Here is a 19,096-nt window from a genome sequence, read left to right as displayed (position 1 = left end):
GAAGCATATATTTCTTTTTTTTATTTTTTAAAAAAAATTATATTAGTGTAGAAACTGGAGTCCTGTGTGGATCTGTGATGAATGATGTGGGGAAAGCAGGGGAATCTGTGCTGCCTTCTGAATGTAAAAGCAGCTACAAGAGGGAAATAGACCCCTTCTAAGCTGTTGTGTGTTTGGCTTGCGGAAGTGCACTTCTCAGCATCGTTAGCTCTTTGAGAAAATGAGTCTGTTACAGAAAAGTGACAGGTGACAGTGGGTGTGGCTTTAAGAGCAGAGGTGTTGAGTCATCATCATAACAACTTAATTTGTTATAGAGAGGCTTGTGATGACCAACATTGGACACAAAACTAGTTCTAAAGGGTTTCAGAGATACCATGGGAGAGAAGCTGTTTGGGTTCAGGTGGGGACCCTTGTGGGAACCCTCCCTCCCTGTGGGGACATTAAAGGAAGTAGAAGGAAAATAGTATACTGGATGGCAAGAATAGAGAGAATGAGTAGCCAAGTTAAGGGTCAAGTCAGGGTTCTAGCTGAGCCTCTACAAAATCCTGCCTATAAAAGTGTCTTGAGAATGATATTTTATAAGCTTTTTTAATTTCAGCCTGCATGTAGGAATGTGTGAAATATTTTAGTTAATAACAAGCCAGAGGTATCTGAGGACTTACACGTAACACTGTAAGGCCAAACATGTAGTTCCTGTTGAGCCAATGAAAAAGAAAAATAATTTTGTCATAGTTAGGGTTACAGCACTTGATCCAGTGTTGAAATAGAAAGAATTGCAAAAACCATTTGCATTGCCCCTTAAAATTTATCAGATTTAAACAAGCATTTAACTCATTGTTTCCAGGAGACACTTAAATTAAAAATAAAAGTTTACACCATAGTTTTAAGAGGTTGTTTCCCTGAATGTTTTTAACTTCAGGATATATTACTGACTTTCCTTCTTGTGGGTTATCAGAAGGTTTCCCTCAGGTATGATAATGTGTATTTATCAACTGATTCCTGTGCAGGTGCAATGATCCATCATATGGAGTTGCAGAAGCAGCTATTTGTAGTTGTCCGCTCTCTTGATAAAATATTCTAATATCTGAACAAAGTTTAAAGTAGTAAAAAGTTTGGTTAAAGCTTTGTCAATAAGCCACACTATTTGAACAAGGTATCAGTCCTTTCATCTGCATTTCATTAGTTATTTTTGCTTTTTGTATGGAACTGTCTTCTGAGGACACATCTCCAAAGCACTTCTGCTTGCTCTAGTTCACCAAATCACTAAATGTGTGGGTAATATTTGAGTAATATTCTGACCATCACGAGCTTCAAGGCATGAGCAGTATGCATGTAGGGTATGTGTAGCATATACTGTATATACAGTATACAGTAAGGGTGGGATTTGACTCCCCTGACTTTAAAAACAGTTTGGAAATATGTCTGTAAGCTTTGAGTGTCAAGGAGTCAGCTCAGCTGCAAATACCCACACTGAGGACATCTCAGGGCAAGCAGAGTGAAGCTTTTGCTCGCCTTGACCACCTGCATTGGACACTAAAATGACCTAAGTCTATATAGAACCACTTTTCCAGTTTATATTAAAGTAAATGTACAAATATATTTTAGATATTTGGCTCTGCTTTGATGCATTTAATCTAAAGTACTCTGATGGATTCTTGCCTGATTTGATCATCTTTGTGTTTTTAAGAATTTCTGCCTTAAATGCTCTCTTCCCTTGTCAGTTAAGCTATAGACCTTTGATATTTTTTCAGTGTGGCTTTCTCTGAAACAGCTTTCTTAAAAGGGTGTGGGCTTATGATCACATCACCACATAAACTAGGGTTCATACACATCACCTGCTGTGCAATAACTGTGCTTTCTCCCAGGATAAGTTCCCAGTAGTTTGTTCCCTTTTCTTGAGGGGTAAGCATTTACTCTGGGGTAGGAGTGAGCACAAGCACTACAGCTGACACACTGCAAACACACACCCTTTTTCCTGCAGCTGTTTGTGTTCGTGCTCCAGCATGGGTCTCCTCCACAGGCTGCAGGTGGATTTCTGTAGTCCTGAGGAGAGCTAAAGCCTTTCCTGCTCCAAGCCTTGGCCCTGATCTAGTGACTAGTCCAGTGCATAGATAGGTAAAGTTGCTACCTGCAGCTAGGGATCGCATTCCTATCCAGCTAGGAATGGCTCTGGTTCACACTGTAGGCTAGAGCTGGTCACACTGCTGGGGTAGGGCTTTCCATCACCTTGGGCTGTGCTAATGGCTGGGTTCAGGGTGAGCTGGATGTTTGCTGTCAGTGTTTGAACACTCACATTTTCTAGCAATTCACCAGGATTAGCAGCTTTGGTACATCATCCATCCAAACTCACATAAGCACAGCGCTTCCCTTTGTCCTTTGTGTGACTAGATTTTGTCTTCCCAAATATTTCTTCCGTCCATCTTCTTATTTTTTAGACTCTTGTAAAAAATAACTTAGAGTTGTTCTGTTAAACCTTAGAAGTATGTTTAGTCCAGTTTAGTAACCATACTTCCGAAAAATACACATTTCTCATGAAGAATAATGTGGATATGGTTATTGAAAGTTAGATTTTAATGACATTGCATTGAAGTTCCTATTTGTGTAGAAAGTCCATCACATGCAGTATTGAACAGAGCTGCTGTTTATTTGGTGCTGCAAGAAGAGTAAAATTAACATTACTAAGTGTCTTTGTAAGAAATGTTGTATTGCTGTATGGGGGTTGCATTTTTCAGTATCCAGAAGCCATTCAGTGTAGAATAACAGATGCCACAGAAAGGACATTACACAGAGAACAGCATGCAGCTCCATCTTGCCAATAACTTTTTGCTGTGCAGCCCAAATAAAAGATGAGTGTTTCGGTTATCTGTCTCTTTAGGGTTAATTTAAATTAATTTTTACAGAGAGATTATGTATTGTTACAAGGGGCAGACATGCTTTGAAATGTAATTACTGGTCATACTTAATAGCTCATTTTTAGTTTGGTAATTTTAAGAAACGAAAAGGCCACCTACTTACTATCACCATTTTTATATCCAGCAATATTATGAAATACAGAATGTCTTTTTTCTTTATTGAAAGCTCAAATATATAATTAGGAACATTTTGTTAGGACACAAATTGGCTAATAGTTTTTTTGGAAATGCTTCAATATCTGTTGTGATGCCATTTATATGACAAACAAGAAAACTACTCACCGATGTTGAAAGAGCTGTAAGTAAACTCTTTCAGTGAGAAAATGAAGCCTATTCAATATAGTCTAAATTAAAAGACCTTTTAAAAGGCCTATTCTTGAATAAACAAGCATGAAAATTCACCTAAGGCTCTAACTTTGAGAGTATTGAGAGTTAAGAAGTAGACCTTTTCATATGCCTTCAAAATATAAAGATCTGATAAAATGGCTTCAAATTTTTAATTCATTAAATCTGTTTAATTTTATTTTTTTTTATTTGATAGAAATTCATCCTGAAAGAGCTTCATCTTCAAAGCCAGAAGAAAGTTTCTGTGTTGACAGTTACAATCCCTTCAAGGATGAAGATGCCCCAGAGTACTTAAACCCATTTGATGAGCCGGATCACCCGCCGGAAGCACCTGGAAGTGTAAGAGATTCTCTTCCACAACCTGCAAAAAGGAAAAACATCAGACCAGTGGATATGAGCAAATACCTCTATGCAGATACCTCTAAGGCTGAGGAGGAAGAGCTGGATGAGTAAGTATGATTCTCCATCTTTCAGCAGCTTTGCAGGCATTAGTAGTGGGATCCCTGGCTTAATCTTGAGGTGTATTGGGTTGAAGCATGGTGATCCTTAATCACCTCCTTAGGACAGACTCATCCTTGGGGAGCTCAGCAGCAGGAAATACCATGCCCCCAGGTCATGCTATTCAGCTGAACATGATCAGTGAGGAAACTTTCCTTCGCCTTATTGATAACAAACGACTTGATAGGGAACAAGTCTGTGGACCTTTCTGACGCTTCATGCCCTGACAATTGCAAATGAGCCAGGAATTAAAGGAGCAACAGAGCTTGGGCCTTCCTCTCCTTTTTGCCATTATTTTTACTACATAAAATAATATTTTTTTGCCAATGATAACAGGGAGTTTGTTTTATCTTGATGCAGTATGTAAATAGGGAGAGCATTTTGCAATCTGCATAGCACATTTTTGAGAATCTCATAAACGGAATATATATGGTAAAGATAACACTTTATTTGCATACTTAGGTAGTTTCTTTCAGCATATAAAACTTCCATAAACTCACACTGATTATCTAGTATTATAGTATAGTATCTATCAGGAAGGGAGAGCTTTTTGCAATTCCTGCACAGCTTGGGAGGTTGGAAGGTGTATCCTTAATCCTTGTTTGTGGTCATTAGTCACCAACCACACCACTCATGAGGCAGTTTATGGTGATTACATCTGAGCAATTTTACAGACAACAATTCTAATTAATATTTAACTTTACATTATTTAATGAGATTTATCATGGCATGACATTTGCATTACTTTAATATTAACAGAGGTATGGTATCATCATCTTTCTGTTTCTCTGTTGGTAGCTGTGGTCTAGGAAATGGAAGGATTCCCAGGCACTCTAATAGAAACTTATGAAGGGCTCTGCAGAGTTTTTCCTTCTAAAGCTCTGCAGCCATGGATTTAATGTTGATATTTGGTCTGTGAAAAATAAAAGCAAAAAAATAAATAAAGGGCATGGGGGATGATGCCTCTGCCAGCTCCATTTGTCAGGACAGTGCCTGAATAAACAACACTGGCTGCTGTGTCTTCTGAGCACAGTGTGATCACACTGACAGCCACACCAGGCATTCCTGGTCATTCCCTGGTCACCAGAATCCATAGGGAATAAAAATGTGTGTATTTTACACCCACCAAGATACAGGTATAGAGGACAGCAAAGACTGAGAGGAGCAGAAAGAGAAAAAGCCACATGGATGAGCAAGTGAAGAATTTTTTGTGTTTTCTGTTCATGCTTCCATTTCCACCTTAAGCACATCTGTGCCAATGGGGCTTGTTGGGCTTGAAGGGCTGTAACCCTTCATTTTGCTGTGTACTGGACTTTAGCCCTTGGTTAACAGCAGCCGCCTCCTTGTTTCAATGACTCCATTTGCTTCATTGTTTTTTTTTTTTTTCCCCAAAGATAAAAATAAATTCCCCATAGGTGGATTCTACTTGAACACAAAGTGGTCTGTATTCTCATGATAAAGCAGTGTCCCATGGGAAGATCGAAGGATAAAGAGTCAGTAAACACTGTAAAATCAATTTTTTACATCTTTTACATAAGTTTTTTATGTCCTGACCCCCAAAGTAACCTTCCTCTGCACATTTTCCTCTGAAGTTACAGGAGCAATAGATCATACAAAAAGACTTGGAGACCATTTGTTGAGTGCATTGGGTAGAAACATGGCAAGGAGAACCCTTGAATCTTTATACTGAAACTCTCTGGAGAAATAAGCATAATAATAAAAGCCCAGTCTGGAAACATGGGACATCTAATATTAGATCACATCTGCAAACACTATTTTGACTCATCTCATGTTCTTAATTTTCAAATTTTTAAGTAGAAAGCTTCTGCTGAGGCAGGGTCTGGTGAGCACCAAAGACAAAATTTTCACAGGCAGTGCCAGTTGGTGGTTTTTGAGTGCCTTAAGTCATGAGGGTTTGTGTCCAGATATGTATTGTTTTTACTGACTGTGAATATGGATGCTTTTATTATCTACATAAGTGGGTAGTCTTCTTCCAAGCCTGTTGAAGTCTAGGTTTCCATGTCAATTTGTGGGAGAGAGTTCCATAAGAAAACATGATCTCTAATGGAATGTGTTTCTTTTGTTGATTGTAAATAAATTCCCTTTCCAATCCCATACTGTCTCCTCTGCTGGCTTATCAAAACAACAATTAATAGCATTGGATTTACCTGCCATTAACATTTGTTGTCTTGTCTATCTCTAGCATGTTCACCTTTCCTTGTCACTTGTCTGAGTGCTAACTTTTTCGATCTCTCTTCATACAGAAGTCTCTTCATCTCTCTAATCATTTCCACCGCCCGTCTCTGGACCCTGTTATTTCTTCTGCTATGTGTCTATTTTAAGATGTCTTGACTTGGCCTGAGCAGTGTATTCAAGACAAAGCTGAACAACTGAGTCCTATCATGAGAATAGAAAACTTTGCATGTTATTTTCAACCTCTCATAACATCTTGTCTTTTGATTTTTTTAAAAATTCTGTTTCATTTTTGACTACCACTGGTCAAGGGCTGTCTCCAGGTGTCCTTTTGAACCTATAGGTGGAAGGCATGAAATGGAAGAAATGGAAGGCTCCTGATTTATTGATTAGCAGGAAATACAATGTGTTTTTACCCCCATGTCTTAAATGTTTAATTTGCGTTCACTTAAAGTACCGCTTGGCATTTTCCTCTTATATTTTGTGTGAGATGCAGAGTTGTGTCCTGAGAACATGGACACACCAGTTAGCATCAGGACCTTTGTCCCACTCTGCTCTGGCAGATCCCTAGTTCTGATTCTGGACTCGGAGCTTACACGAAGTGCCCCAAGAGCTGAACTCAGCCTCCAGTTTTGTAACAGACTCTCACTGTTATCCTGTAAAAGGTACTTGGCCTCAGTGCACCTCTGTGAAGGATTTACCTTGGGTAATTTGCTTCATTGAAATGTATTTGACTAATACATTTGACTAATACATAATGTTTGTGAAGAGAACTAACACTTCATAACACACACACAAAGCCCAGTCATGGACTCGTGTAAGCATCGCGAGGCATTGCGTGGCACAGAGGGGCCCAGGTGAGCCAGAACATCTACTCTGCTGCAAAACTGTGCTCTCAAAACATACTTTCTCTGGCTAATTTCTCATACCTACCTAAAAGGGTAAAGGGTAAAGACAAGGGACACATTTTCGTCTTGTTGCTTTGGACATTTCACTCTCAGTGGAAGATTTTGCCTTTTTTTGAATTTCTTACATTAAAATCCACCTGTTAGTGAAGGAGGGCACACCTTGTGAAGTTAATTATTTGAAAATAGCACAGCTCACAACTGCTGCAAGTATGCTTTCAACCTTAGTACTTCTGGTTGGCCATACTGCCTGACCTATTAGCCCTGCCATGCTGACAGCTTTGGGTTTCCTCTTCAGTAAAGTGTTTATTTTTAATTTTTTTTTTCAGCTAACTGGTAAGACTGATCAAAATAATTTTTAAATTGGTCAGAATAAAATTTGCATTCCAATATAATTTGACTCTGTGGCTTCTTATCTCTTTAATCACTGTATGGCTTAGAATTATGCTGTGTAATTGGCAAGGCTATCCAGTTGCTATCTGCTGAAGTTGCCTGTTGCACAAGAGGCCACAAGCCATTTTGTCACATTGAAGTGACAGTTTAATGCCACGTATCTTGTCAGGTCCAAAATGTTTTAATTTTGTGGAGGACAGTCTAGTGTCTCTTCAGACAAATCATTTTATGTGAATCCATTAAATAATTTCACAGAGCCAGTAAATATGGGGCTGGCCTCAGAGAAAAGTGCTTTAATATTTTCCAGCTAAGGCTCTTTTCAACCAGACTTTTCAGATGCTTAATTTCTTGTAGAGCTTTATGGAAACTGTTGGACTAAACTCTGCTGTGTATATCAGTTCCTCATGACTACAAACCTCACAGTTTGTTCAGGAAAGAACCATTTTGGTTGTTTTTTTGTGTATTGGTATTATTTTTCAAAAATCTTGCTCTATATTTGTAAGACAAATTAAGGGTAGTACAGAGAGGAAAGTAGAAGGTAGCACGTGTGCATGTCTGTTCTGTGCATGTACCTGTGTCTGTTCTGTGACCAAAATGTGGGGGTTTAGTCTGGCTTTCAAGCAAGTTCTTCTCTAGAGAAGAAGGTTTCTCTCCTTATAGCACTTCCTTCTGGTGGGTACAGTTCTTCAGGATGACACCTGCAGTGCAGGCAGTTCTAGAGCTTAAAAGTTCGAAAGATGGTTCTTCCAAACCTGTTTACTCTCACTGATAAGGTGTTGGGCTTTTTCTCATACCAAAATAATTTTAACACCTTACAAATACACCTTTCTAATTCAGAGGTAAATTCCTACTAAACATGCTGTGCCTGTTGGCTGTTCCAAAGGCTGACTTGTTGAACTAAATAAAACCTTGTGCTGTCCTATAGAATGCATTGTTCTTCAGCCTTTATCTCTTTTATCTTCATTTTCACCTCCCTTTGAACTCTCTGGTGTCTGAAGGCAGCTGACCTGGGCTGTCAGCTAAATTAGAGCTACTGACAACTGCATGCATTCTCCACTCCAGCCTGAATACCTCCTTTTCCTACTGCCTTCCATGGAAAACACCTTTCTGTTTCTATTTAATTTGTTACTTTGGTTGCCTTTGGTTTTGATTGCACTGGTGGCTTTGCACTTGACAGGCAGCAAAGTGGAAACACCTGAAAGTTGCCTTCAGTCAACAAATGAGTTATTTTAATGTTAGTCTTTCCTTTTGCTTCAGAAGTTGGATATCTTTTTCTGTAAGGAGCAGAAGCAGCAGGTTCTTAGAAAGGTCTGGAGATTTTCACTTACATGCTTTGGTAAACATTGCCTTTGAAAAGCAGATTTCTGTGATGTGGGGTATTAATTACTTGCTTTTTCTCAGTGAAAACAGGATGACTGTAAATTGCAATAAAATAAACTCTAAAGTTTGTCTATGAGACTGAAAGATATTTTCATATTACAAGTACAAAGGAGAGAAATTTGGTGTTGTGTGGAAGGCAATTGGATGAATAGTTGTTTTTTACTGCTGTTGTAGTTCTTAAAAATAGTGTATGCTAGCTCCCAACCCTTATCCTGAGAGGGAACTTGTGAATGGATCTAGCTAGGTAGGCCCTTATCTAATACATTAGTATTTCCATCCAAAGTTGAATTCTAAAGGACTTCAAGGGACTGAGGTTATTCGTTGTGGTTGGTTACACTGCATGTAATAACTGTATGCAACTAGATTGTTGGGAATCATAGTTTGAGATATGTGATAAATATATCTTCCATGAGAAAGAGGGACTAGAAAAGAATAAACTAACTGTCCAGATTTTGATTGCAAAATAAGAAAAGCAAATAGTACTAAAAAGGAAATAATTCAGTGCAAAAAAAGATTTCCTTAAATATCCTTGCAGGATACAAAGCTGCTGGCTCTACTAAGTGTGTAGAAGAAGCCATTATTTGATGTATTATTGATTGGTTGATATTTGATGTACCAAGCTAACATAAAATTTGGCTGTGGAGGTATTTATTTAGGGTGGTACAAATGCAGAGTTGGAACATGGACACCCAAATTAAGGATAATTCTTTGGACTGCATTTACTTGGTGGAAGATGCTTACTCTGTAATGCTCTCAAATAAGGTTTGGTTATAAAAAGCGCTTTCAAAATAGACAGGTGATGCCTGCTTATGTCTGCAGAGAGATTTATGCAAGTCAGATGTGGATTTCTTACACTATTCTCTTACCTAAGGAGTGTTCTTAAAATGGTGTGGTGCCTGTAAACTACAGAGTTTGAAATGTACTTGAGGCTGAATGTGTACCCGTGGAGGCCAAACTTTTCAAAACTGGACAGCCAAGAGTGAGGCCTCTAAAGCCCTGTGGGAGCATGACTGTACCAGTGGGATGATTCTTAATTGTTCTAACCAAGCTGTCTTTATTCTGTTCATTAGAGTGTTAAACACTCAGCAACTTCACTCACGTTCTTTGGTATTGATCTTGTCATAAAATCAGATCACTCTTTGATAGATAGTGAAGTATAATTGAAGAATTAGCTTTATGCAGTTGATAAAAATTCTGCAATTTACAGGACTTTATAAAAAATATGGAAATTATGACTGAATAAGGCAGTTTTAGCTGTTGTAACTCACTTTTCAATTGTATGAAAATGTAGTATTTAAAAGTGTATAAAGGTAAAACATTCTTATGTGGGAGAATAAAAGCATTTTAGTCATTGGCTTTCCTAAGCAGGTCTTATTTTTGCTTTTATTTCCAAGGAGATAGCAAAGAAATGTGTTTCCCTTCTTTTAATTAGATCAAATCCATTTTATGAACCAAAATCAAGCCCTGCTTTAATTAAAGTTGCTCTGCAAGAACCAGAAAAGAAGATGAAAAGAAAGGCTCCTGAACCCCCAAACCTCTTGCCAAAGACAGAGATGGGCATGGGTGAGAACATTTCAGCAATTCCTGCATCGAGGGAGCTTTCCTCCTCTCCTAAGGTAAGCTTTTCTTACCAAAATTTTGTCTTTGTTCGTAACAGTACCTTTCTGTGCATTGTAAACATCCTGTTTATTTCCACAGGCATCTTAAAAGCTTTGCCAGTATTTAATAAGGTATTGGCTTGGATCATAGGGAGGAGTAGGAGCTTGTATTTTTTCTTTCAGGATTTAATGACAACAGTAACAGCATCTGGAGTTTCAAAGAAGTGAGTCTTCTAGTAACCAATGTTACAGGACAGCTGGATATGCTGTGGAGAAGGAAGAAAATCATGTTGAACAGTGCTTTGTCCTGATCTAGTTTAATGCTTCTAAGCCTTGCCTCTGTTGAAGAGTCTGTCTCCACATTTCTGTCATAAATCTGGGTTTTAAAAGCTTAGTACTGGATACAGTTTATTTGTATTGGGATTAATATATGTCCAATTCCAAAGCTATGTTGAAGTAATCTAAAAAAAGAAAAAAAAAATAAATTAGTCTACCTTAAAGATAAGGTTAACTGTTTACTAGGAATGTCCAGACTAAAGACATATGCACATCCATTTATGTTTTTCATGGGAAAATCAGAGTTAATTTCAGTGGAAGAGGTAATGTGAGGTGTGGGTGTTTTATTACTGCAACAGCCAACTTCTGTCAGTGTGGATTTCAGCTCCAGTGTTTCAGCAGTTAGCACCACTTGTGCTTTTTCTTTAAGCAAAATAAGCATTTAATTGCATAAGTTAATGGACCTTTCTTAGAAATGAATACCATGTGTTGTTTTAAAGGTAGGAAGATGAGGACAGAATGCCTCCCTTCCAGTGTGTCTTGCCCAATGTATGCACGTTATCATCTGGTTTGCCTTGAATCAGAGCTGTTGTACTCTACTTTCAGAATCGAGGGAAGCTACTTGTCATATCTATCATTTCATTGTGTAATTACTCAGCCAGATTGCTCACATGTCCTTGTCCACTCAGGCTCTGATCTTGTTGTCATTTTACCACTCAATCAGGCTAAAGAGTATGAGACCAGAAACCCAATCTCTGTCTGTTCACTGCAAAGCAGAACAGTGGAGTAAGACCACAAGTACACTTCACAAGTTATTCTTCATATGCAAAACTAAAACCAGGGATATATGAAATCAAAGCACAGAAGTTTTATAACACTCTGAAATGGGGTTCAGCCCTGTTAGTTGCAGTTTCTGTATGAGTTTCTGCAAGAAAAGTGACACATTATTTGATTTCTGGTGGAGTCTGGCTCTTGGGTCAAGCAGAATGGCCAAAGCAAAGCTTTCTGGTACTACCAAGGGTGTGAAGAGACATGTGGAGATTTTTATCAGATTGCTTGGTGGAAATTGTGCCCCCCTTGCTCATTGTTTGAAAGGTGTTTTTTTGCAGATGTGTATCCAAGGAAATGTGTCTCTCTGTTTTATAAATGTCCTCACTGTGCTGAAATAACATGTTACTACCAAGTTTGGTTGTTGTAGTTTTTGTCTTCCCTAGATCAAGCTTTAGCATGTCTTAAAGTTGGAATTGATTAAGAAAAGATTCAGGATTGAATTCTCTGAGCAGACTGTGCTGTTATGGACAGTCAGGTAGTTCCTGCTTTTCTGTGTGGTGTTACCTGGTGAATTTTTTTGGTGCCTGCCTGCTTACAGCCCACCTTTCTGCCCCTGAGGCACTGCTGAGATCAGCAAAGGTCCACTGAAAACACTGATTTTCATTAGGGCTGGGAGGGAAGGTGGAGCTCTGTGCTCACATGTTCTTTTATAGGAAAGCTTTAATTAATTTTTTAACAGGATTTTGGAGGATAGGAGACATTAGGGAAGGGTCCAAAGCAGATGCAGGGCCCTGGTTTATTACATTACAGTGGAAAGTTTTGCTGAGTGGGTGTGTTAAAATATTGTACGGTCACTTGCAATGCAGATAGCTTTCTGTGAGTGTAGTCTTTTTTCTGTGCTTGAATTGTTTTGCACTCAGATCAAAAGCACTTTACTTGGAATGCTTTTTGAAATTTGGAAAAGTACTGGCATTTAAAAGAAAAGAATTTTTTTTTTTCACAGAACAGTTGAAAATAGTGCCCAGGTGGGACTTGGAGCATTGGCACAAATGACTTGTTTATTGCTCAATAATAGAGACAATGTTTGGCAACTCCAGAAAAACTTCCATCCAAAGGTATAGGCACTATATAAACATGAACATAGTACATGCCCTTAGTCCTATAGAGGTAAACTTAGGTAGAGGGAGGTTAAATCATGTGTCTTAGTCAGTGTTCTGTCCAAGTTTGTTGTGCACAAAAGGCTTTGGAAGCTATACCAGAGGCTAATGCTTTCAGCAGGTTCAATTCCCTGTCTTGGTTGTTGTCATAGGAAATGTCTGTGGAGCAGAAATGCTAATCTTTAAACTACACAAACGCAGCATTAATATTAGAACTTCAGAGTTTAAGGAAAAATATTCCAAAAGCTCCTCTGCAAGTCTTTGTCAAAGTATTTGATGCTCATTTTTCCTTCACATCCTAGCAGTGTTTCTCATATTGGCTGAATCCAAAAAACACAAACACTCATTACCATCTACACACCAGCAAATTTATTAAGTGATGAGCAGTCAGTTACCTGTGGTAGCAAACCCTTTCTAAACCTCTTCAGTGTCTTCCCCTTGAGCAGGCCCTGTTGATCACTTAAAGATCTCCTGTCAGCTGTATTGGTGAGGAAGGGTCAATTATCTATCTTAGATAAAGGCAGGGTTTAGCACTCTGTAAAGGTCCAGCTCTTCAGCTCACAGACTTAGCTCAGTATCTGCCATATCTGAGTTTGGAGGAAGTTTTGCTTTGGAATGTTTTTATCTATTCACACTTCCTAAAGGAATATCTTTATTCTCTCCTGTTTTGTGTACCTCCTCCAAACTAATCTGAGTCATCAGAGAGAGCTTAAAATGCAGAGTCTGAGATCTGGAGTTACCCCACAGTTAATCATCTCAAATGACTTGAAAACTATGGTATGCTGACTCTATTTAGGTGAGTCTGACAAAGTGCAAAGCTGTAATTAAGCTCTTCAGTCATCAAACTTCTGCAGTGCTGTCAAGCCCAACTGTGCTGAAGCCTTGTTGGGCTTGTTACTGTCATACATCTGTTACTGTTCTTTACGTGGTTTGGATAACCAGGTTCTGCCTTTCACAGAGATGATAGGCTTTAAATTTCCCCCACTTGCTGACTTTGTGGAAAAAAATGTGGTCTCAGTCTCAAAATGTGGTATCAGACCAGTACATAGCATGTATATTGGTGCTCATCATTGCTTTAGCTGATTACAAAATACACGTAAGAACTTAAGCAGGGTGAAGTCTCAGCCAGTTTCAGATCTCTTCTCTGCATGATGTTGAATTTATTTGAAAGAAGGTCAGTCCCAGAGCTGGCAACTATGTCTCGAGGTAGAGGAGCTAAAGCAGTCTGTCTCTCCACAATCAAGGATTTTATTGTCCTTGTGAGAATGAGGGGGCAGGAATGCTACTGAATTTAAGTAGGAGGTAAAGAATTATTTACTAGGGAACAGGAAGAAACAGGTAAGCTTCCTCAACCATAGTTATTTTTAAGTGTTAGGAGAAAATACTTCTTGTCCTGGATTAACATATACTCTTTGACTCCTTTGAAGGATAGCATATGCCCTTCACTTTCAGGAAACAATTCTGAGAGAGGCTTTTCTTGGGATTTGGTGTATTCAGTTTATTACCAGACTTTAGCTAAAGCTCTTGTTGATGTCTCATGAAACCAGGAGTTTTCTGCCATTACCATTAACTTATTGAAAGCAAACATGTGTGTTATGTTTGGTGAATCCAGCTTGGTCTTGCATCCTTTCTCCCACCTTCAGGGTCTGGAAGCCTGTGTTGGTTCAAGACATGACTTACAGAGTAACTGCTACAGGCTGCCAGCCTGGCATTTGGGAGCTCCCAGAGTTCCATCTCACAGCTGCCTGCCCAGAATCTCTCAGTAAATGAAACTCCTGCACTCCATCATGGGGATAGATGTTTCTCTGGCAATACATGATTATAAGAACAGACATAAAGTTGATATCAGACCAAAAGATGCTTCTTGAACTATACCTTGAATGGATTTTTAGTTATTCCTTGCAATTGATGAAGGTGTATGGCACCAGGACAGGATGATAAATCAGCTTAAGACTATCACTATTGTATACACCATTTTTGCCTTTATTAAGGTCATGGTGTTGCTGGTAGTCATGAAAACACTGGAATTGGTGCTCTTAGATAAGAACTTGTGATGGCCTTTTAAGTCAGTGGATGAAGAGAATACACATTCACATAGCAGCCCAAAGCCAATAGTAACATCCCAGTTTGTCATCACCATTGTTAAAGCTCTCTCTGTCTCTCATTTTATAACTAAAATTAATTGTTTTGCATGCCAAGTAATAATCTGCTCTCTCATGCCAGACAAGCTAGCTGGTTTAAGCTCTAATGAAACATTTACAGGAAATACAGAATCATTTTCTGCATGACATGTAATGATCCATCTCCATGCAGTATCCTTGGTAATCTGCTGTGTATCTGCAATGCTTCAGGATGTTCAGGCTGTCCAGAAAGATTTCTGCCTGATAGGCAGTTTGTCCTTCAAGCAGCAAAGCAGGTACAAATTTCTTCCTTATGAAAGAAGAGAAATTCTCAGATACTTCTTGAGGGAACAACAAGGAACCTGTAATTTTTTTCACTCCTTCCCATTCATTCTAAGCCAGAATAAATGCTTAGAGCACAAAACAGGTAGGTTTAGTGGAAGGGGGAGAAGTGACAGCTTCCCCTACAGCTCCCAAGATATCAGGGATCCTAAAGTCTCCAGTTGCTTGATTTCTCCACTTTTATTTACCTTAAGCTTACCAACCTTATGTGACCAAACAGTATCAAGTCTTCATAGTACAACACACATGCAGTAATGCAGCTGAGTGGAGGAATGCAGTAAATTCCACATGGGAGATGAAGATCACTCACTGTCCCTTGGTATCAAAAGTATCTCCAGTTGTTCATTCACATAAGAACTTCCCAGCTCTCTGGAACATCTTCTTCAATTATTTTGATCCTTTTCAGCTTCACATTTGCTACAAAGGAGCTGTACAGCTTCTTTTCATGAGATATTTGTCACTCCCTATGTAGATAGATGGTTCAAGCCCAAGGAAGACCTGGAAGGTACTGGACAGAACTGGAAGATGTCTGCTCTTATGAACTTAAGCAAAAAAAAAAAAAGGTACTCTGAGAAAATCTGCCTTTGCATGCAGCCTAAAGACATTTTTTCTTTTAATAGCAAGAAAGACAAGCTGCACATATAATATGAACAGAGAGGTAGTGAGATAATCATATGGAAGCACAGACAAGTCAGTCAACTTGCTCCTTTTCAAGTGTTAAAGGATAAAAGAGGCTCCATTTTTTTAAAATCCAAAACTTAAGCAATTCCCTATTACTGTTTTCATGAGTTTTAAATGGTGTTTGTGAACTTGACTATGTTGCCCTCATATTATTCCCATGATTGGTGCTAACATCAAGACTGTAGAGGAAACCAAGCCCTTCCATGTTCTATGTGGCTTTCTGCACTTCTGACTGAAGTATCTTGTGCCCATGCTGTCATAAAGATTTAGGTACTGCTCTGTAGTCATATTATCTCTAAGAGAGATGCTTCCTTCAGAATTTGAGGGTTAAAACCATCAGCAATTTGCCCAAATGTTCCTGTAGCAGGAGTTTTTCTTAGGACTGAAGCTGAGCTGAGCTGCTTCCATCTTCAGCCTCTTATTTCCCTCTTTGTCCCAGAAGCTGGAGTATTACCTGGATGGAAACACATCAGCGTGGTGGCTCGTGCCACCCTGTATGTTCTGCTCTCCAGGGAGCTGGTCCAGGCTGTGTGCTGAGCCAAGGGCCAGAGAAAGGCACTGCTTTCTGTGACAAATGCTGCCCAGGAGCTGTGAATGGGATCCTTCCCTCTGTCATGAGCTCCTTATGCGTGGTGCTAAGCTAATCTCTTGAACCAGATTTTGTACTGTGGTGGTTTGTTTGTTGTTGGTTTGTTTTTTGTTTTTTTTTTTCTCAAGTTCACAGCTGCATCCAACCCAGATAAATTAGCAGAGCTGTTGGTCTGACTGTAGTGCCATGCAGTTGGGAGAGTGATGCTTTCTGTCACATGAACTATCCTAAACAAACAATTCTCTGTAAGGTCAAGTCTTAGGTGGCTCAACTGAGGACTCAAAAGCATTAGCATACAGTAATCTGGAGGTGGATTTTTTTGTGGACTTCAGTTTTTATTCAAAAAAATATATATATGCTATTATACAAAGGGTATTAATAAAAATGCATTTGTAACCATAATTTGAACACTTCGTTTGGCAACTTTAAGTGCTGCTATTTAAGTGTTTGATTGTTTCTTCTTTAGGTCCTTATTAGTAGTGGAGATGCAGATAACAGGTCTCCAGAGCTGTCCTGGAAAAATATTTTTCATTGCAAATTAATATACATAATGTTCAGGTTGATAAATGCTTGACTGCTTCTGTCATTTTCATAATTGCTCTTTAAGGTATTTGTGCATTATTGGTGCAATGTAGCTCCTGCTGAAATGGATGGAAACTTTGTCAGTGCCTGCAGCACTGGGTTGCACCAGTTACCATTTCTGCAAAATCTCTTTGCAAGTAAGGTTTGGTAACTGCACCAGCGTTGTGACATTCCAGGTCTCACTTTTCATATTTTAAATTTAAAATACCAAATTATAGATCTTAGATTTGTTGCCATAAAATGCTACTTCAGTATTTGTGGAAAAGGTGCACTGAGATTTCTGGAGTGCTGCATTTCCTAAATATCAATGCTTCCATGGCAGTTTGGTTTCCCTCCCAGAGGACAAGGGGATTGGGCACAGCCACCCCTTGGCACAGCTGGAGCAGTCCTGGCCTCCCCAAACATCTAAATGACAGCTGCACTGGGCCAGCTCTGGTGAGATCTAGGCCATCTTCTGGGAGATGTCATCTGAAAATCTATACCCCCTGTGAGCACCTTTTATTTTATTCTATTTCCTGTAAGTTATTTGCCTTCTCTTCTCTGGCAGAAGGGAGCTGTGGGGAGGCAGGCAGATGGCACAAGACCATGGGCTCCTGAGGTAGGTGCTGGAGACCCTTCTGTGGTTTGTGACCTGGAGGGCTTTGATTCTCATGCTGGGCTTCAGAGACTCATGTTGAGTTCAAGCTTTGCTCTTTAAAAAGTAGAAGAAATAAGGAACACTTCTCCTCTCCTAAGGCCTTCTTAAACCATCATCAAAACAAAAATCCTCAAAATCTTTGCAACAAAAACCTGGAAAAAAAAATCTGTCTTTTTTCTGTACAGTTTTGATACCTTATTATCAGGTTCCTTAACAAGAGCCACACAAGCAGAGTACAGGACAGCTTTTAAAGTGAAAACTTGATTCTTTCCAATGTTCCCTTGCACCTAACAAGGACCTCAGCACAATTTATAGAAGTTGACATTGTAGCATTTAACTTTGAGCTGTTACCTCGGGCTGGGGCCTGTTTAGATAAAGTCCTGGGTGCCCTCTCCCCCATCCATGGCTCATCCATGGCCCCCGTGCAGCACTCAGTGAAAGGAGCACATTAACAATGTGCCTGGTTCTCTGCTTGCCTGAGGGATGGGTTTGGTTCATCCTGGTTGGCAAGCACCCCAAATTGGAAATAAGTGTGCATGAATAAACACTGCTTTGCTTCTGTCATGATGAGTTATGGACATATTACAAAAATAATTATCTTCCCTTCATAAATCAGTCTGATAGTTAACTTTGGTTTGCTTACTAATTCACTGTTCCTGCTAAGTGTTCTTTGGTTTGGGTCAGATGCTTAAGCATAGGAATAAATCACAGGTCTAAGCCAGAATGCTTTTTGTTGCAAGAAAAGAAAGTCTAAAACCAAAATAGATGGCATTTGTAAGCAGATCTATGGTGCAATGATGCCCCTAAAATAAGATATTTGTATTATTCTACCCTACTTTGTATTTTTAGATAGAATTTTGCCTAATTTATTTAAAATTGTGATCACCATTAGTTTTAGGTGGGCAGGTTAGTGAAACAGATTTGTGAAGCTAGATCTACTCAAAGGTAAAATCCAGGAGAAAAAGGGAATCCATAGGTGCCAGAAGCCCAGCCTTGGGGCACGTAAACGCTCAGGTATTCTATGTGTATGTTGCAGTCATACCCACCAGCAAATGCAAGTTAAGCACAAACCTTTTTAAAGGGAGAGAAAATCGAACCAGTTAGAAGGAAAATGTTGTATTCCTGAGTTGCAAGGAGAAATGTGTTGCCAATTCATACTGCAACAGAGCTCTGGTGACAAGAGGCTGCATAATAAAGCGAGTACTTGTGCGATAGTGCCGGCACACTAGCTGCATGTTCTACAAGAGCATTTTTTAGCCATGTTCAACAGTGTGCCTGCTATCGCTCCTCCATTTGTTGAATTCAGGATGACCTTTGCATGAATAAAGTCAAATAGGATTAAGGCAGGAATTTTCAACAATGGGAAAGAGCAACAGATGTAGCCGACTTTGAACGTGGGAGGATTGTTGATGCACGGTTGCCTAAAGGGAGTGTCTGTGGTGACAAAAAAGGGGGGGAAAAACCCAACAATTTCCTAAAATATTAACCGCATAAAAGAAAAGAAAATAAATAGAAAACAGTCCAAAGGAACTGAGTGATTCTGGTTTTTGTTGGCATCGAGCTCAAGGCAGGGTTTTTTGATTCACTGCCTCCTTTTAAATCTATTTCTCTCTATTCTTTCAGCAGAACTCTGTTCTCTGCAACTGTCACTATATGAGCTGTCTGAGGGGTTTGTGGCATGTACCTTATTTTTAGATTCACATTTTTTCTGAGTTGT

At 39.2% G+C, this 19,096-nt stretch overlaps 1 protein-coding gene across 16 annotated transcripts in view; it reads left to right on the top strand.

Moving 5' to 3' along the window:
* Positions 1–19,096, top strand: part of EHBP1 (EH domain binding protein 1) — a 207,596-nt gene that overhangs the window by 91,762 nt on the left and 96,738 nt on the right. For all 16 annotated transcript variants that reach the window (XM_015622091.3, XM_015622093.3, XM_033513206.1 and 13 more), the window contains 2 exons: positions 3,454–3,706; positions 10,059–10,242. In XM_015622091.3, the coding sequence (XP_015477577.1) occupies positions 3,454–3,706; positions 10,059–10,242 (437 nt within the window). The remainder of the gene's footprint in view (positions 1–3,453; positions 3,707–10,058; positions 10,243–19,096) is intronic.

The sequence above is a fragment of the Parus major genome, chromosome 3, assembly GCF_001522545.3.
Source record: "Parus major isolate Abel chromosome 3, Parus_major1.1, whole genome shotgun sequence".
In the NCBI taxonomy this organism is placed as follows: domain Eukaryota; kingdom Metazoa; phylum Chordata; class Aves; order Passeriformes; family Paridae; genus Parus; species Parus major.
The sequence above is the reverse complement of the archived record's forward strand: the minus strand, read 5'-3'. Positions and strand labels throughout refer to the sequence as shown.